This window comes from Girardinichthys multiradiatus, chromosome 9 (assembly GCF_021462225.1).
Source record: "Girardinichthys multiradiatus isolate DD_20200921_A chromosome 9, DD_fGirMul_XY1, whole genome shotgun sequence".
In the NCBI taxonomy this organism is placed as follows: domain Eukaryota; kingdom Metazoa; phylum Chordata; class Actinopteri; order Cyprinodontiformes; family Goodeidae; genus Girardinichthys; species Girardinichthys multiradiatus.
Genome location: NC_061802.1, coordinates 43,505,498 through 43,508,221, shown reverse-complemented (window position 1 = coordinate 43,508,221; position 2,724 = coordinate 43,505,498). Strand labels below are relative to the sequence as shown.

The window sequence follows — 2,724 nt, the reverse complement described above, 5'->3', positions numbered from 1 at the left end:
AGCATTCAAAAAGGGGTCCTATCAGATGCTCATATCAGCATAGCTGACTCCTTTCAATTTGAAGAAGCAGTGAATCTGCTCTGAAATCCACCTGCATGACACCCTTATCTCTGAAGGTTGCATCTGAGATCAACATCTTTTGGCTTTTAACCCTATGGGAAAAAGTGAGTCGAAACGCAGATTTGTCATACCTAAATTGAGAACTTTTGGGTTGTGCTCAAAGTTCACCAGACCAGAGCATGTCAGACCGCAGCAGAATCCACATTTTGTACAGACACAGCTTGTATCTGTCTATTACTTCTATAGTTGAACTTATTGTTACTGTTTTTATACTTAAGAACAAAAGGCTTAATTTTGAACATGGGTACTTCTTGCCTTGAAAAAATGCTTGGTCTGTTTCCTCAGGTTGTCTTGTTCCATCGTGCCCACAAGGGGGCGCTATATTCCCAAGAACGCAAGCACATTTCTGCACAGGTCCGTGATTAAACGGGTTGTAACCCGGCCGGGTATTTGCATGTTGCCGACCAACAACCAATGGGAGGGCTCCATGTAAATGAGTTCTGGGCACACAGGCTGTCTCACTACAGGGAACACACAGTTCACCAGGCAAACAACGAGCATCCCAGAACCGACAGCAGCTCAATCCGTTCTGGACTGTGTAGGACACCGAACCGTCTGGATGTGCAATATGACTTTTGAAGAGACCGGAGGAGAAAACTCTGCAGAAAGGTCAGTTCCTGTTACACGAAGAATATTTAGTATTTATTGTAAATTTACTTTAAAAATTAGTTTTTTTATGTCGAAGTTCGTCCGTTTTTGCTACCTTTTAATATTGTTACGTCGCACCAACAGTTTGCTAAGCTTCGGTTATGCTAGTTAGCATTAGCGGTGAAGTAGCCTGGAAGTTCAGGTAGAGCAGTTGTTTGATTCCGCTTCTGCTCATGTCTTGGTTCGTGCTGCAGTTGCACCCTACATGCAACGTTACATCATTGACTGACATCCTTCTCATGAAATGAATTTGGAAAACTCTGCGCCTCCTGATGCGCTTTCAGTGCTTTGATCCAAGTTTTCCTGTTTCCTCCAGGATGGAATCGGTGGCTCAAGCTTTGGAGGAGGTCCTGAGCTCTGCGTTGCCTCAAGGTTGCATCACTGTCGGAGTCTACGAGGCAGCAAAGTCCCTCAATGCGTAAGTTCTTCAGATCCTGTATGCACTCTTAAATAAAGATTTCTGAGGGGGTGGTCACTGTTTTTTTCTGATCTTTTCCTGTTTCAGGGATCCAGACAATGTGGTGCTCTGCCTGCTGGCTACAGATGACGAAGAGGATGTGGCCCTGCAGATCCATTTCACCTTGATCCAAGCATTCTGCTGTGAAAATGACATTAACATCCTGAGGGTGGGAAACATACGGCGTCTGGCAGAGATACTGGGGGGAGTGAAGCCTGTAGGGGAGCCCATGGACGTCCACTGCGTTTTAGTTACTGTAAGTCCTATTGCTCATGTCTGTTTACCCTTCTTCTGCTGTTAATTGCTTATTACCTTGAGTAGTCTGATGATTTAGGGCTTCACTGTAGCTCCATTGCATTGCCAAGTACCCAGAAGGCTCATATGTTAGTGTTGGTTATGCATTGTGAATAATTATGGTCTTTTTGCACACTTTGTGAACCAGCATGCACTAACTGTTCTGCTCCTCCTGCAGAATCCGCAGTCAGCCCTGTGGAAGGACCCTGCACTGAGCAAAGTGAACAGATTCTGCAGGGACTGCCGCTGCCTGGATCAATGGGTACCCGTCATCAACCTGCCTGATCGATGAAGCCGTTGGGAATATCATCAGTATTGTTTGCATCCAGGGGGAAAAAAACTCCTGCACAGGGCCTGCTTTGATGTCTGTGTTGGACTATATTGGAAAGCCCCCCTACTTCTGTCCCCCTCACAAACCACCCAGAGAGCAATGGGAAGATTCAGTTAAAAGAGGGGGGAAAATTTAAAGAATGAGAAACTTAAACGTTTCAGCAAATTTTCCATGTCCAGATGAACTTGCAGGTCAAGGAAGAGTGACTCAGCAGTCCTGGATCTCCAACGTATGACAGCGCCTCTCTCTGCCGAGAAAGGATCCTTTTACAAGGAAACTGCATCATGTGAGCAGAATGAGCGCCCGGCGTGGTGAGCACATGCACAGGGTCTGAAGGGAGGGGGGAGCTGACCACACTCCAGGAACTGGACCACGCGGGGGCGACCCGGTCAGCTCTGTGAAAGTTCGACAAAACAAATATTTCTTTAGCACCACGTTTATTTAATGCTATTTAAGAATTGTCACTTTGTTAAATTAAAAAGGGAAAGTTTTCTCCTATTGTTACCATTATTATCTTAAGGACAACATGTTCAGAGTCGTCCATTAGAAATGCGTGTTTTTACGTGTTGTTAATTTAATACATTTTATTTATTGTGCATAGTTCACTGGAGTTTGCCATGTGAAATTGAAAGAAATAAACCAACAACAGTTCTCAGGATTGTTCTGCCTCCTTCATTTCCAGTAACTACAGACATTCTTTGAAGGAAGTACCAGGCGTGTTTTTATGACAACTTGTACTGAGTTGAGCTTATTGCCCCAGTGTTTGGCACATTACCAGGCAGATAGCATTACTTCTTTAGCAGGTATTCAGCTTTTCATGCAGCATGCAGCCTTCTGCACAAAGCATAAATATCATTAAAAGGAACACCGGCAA

General features: G+C 44.6%; 1 protein-coding gene across 1 annotated transcript; it reads left to right on the top strand.

Annotated features, from left to right (window-relative positions):
• Positions 1-489: 489 nt before the first annotated feature.
• Positions 490-2,508, top strand: gadd45ab (growth arrest and DNA-damage-inducible, alpha, b). The gene is made up of 4 exons (XM_047375291.1): positions 490-729; positions 1,085-1,186; positions 1,274-1,481; positions 1,698-2,508. Exons 1-4 carry the CDS (start codon positions 554-556, stop codon positions 1,809-1,811), a joined length of 600 nt encoding a protein of 199 aa, XP_047231247.1. The 5' UTR covers positions 490-553; the 3' UTR covers positions 1,812-2,508.
• The last annotated feature ends 216 nt before the right edge of the window (positions 2,509-2,724 follow it).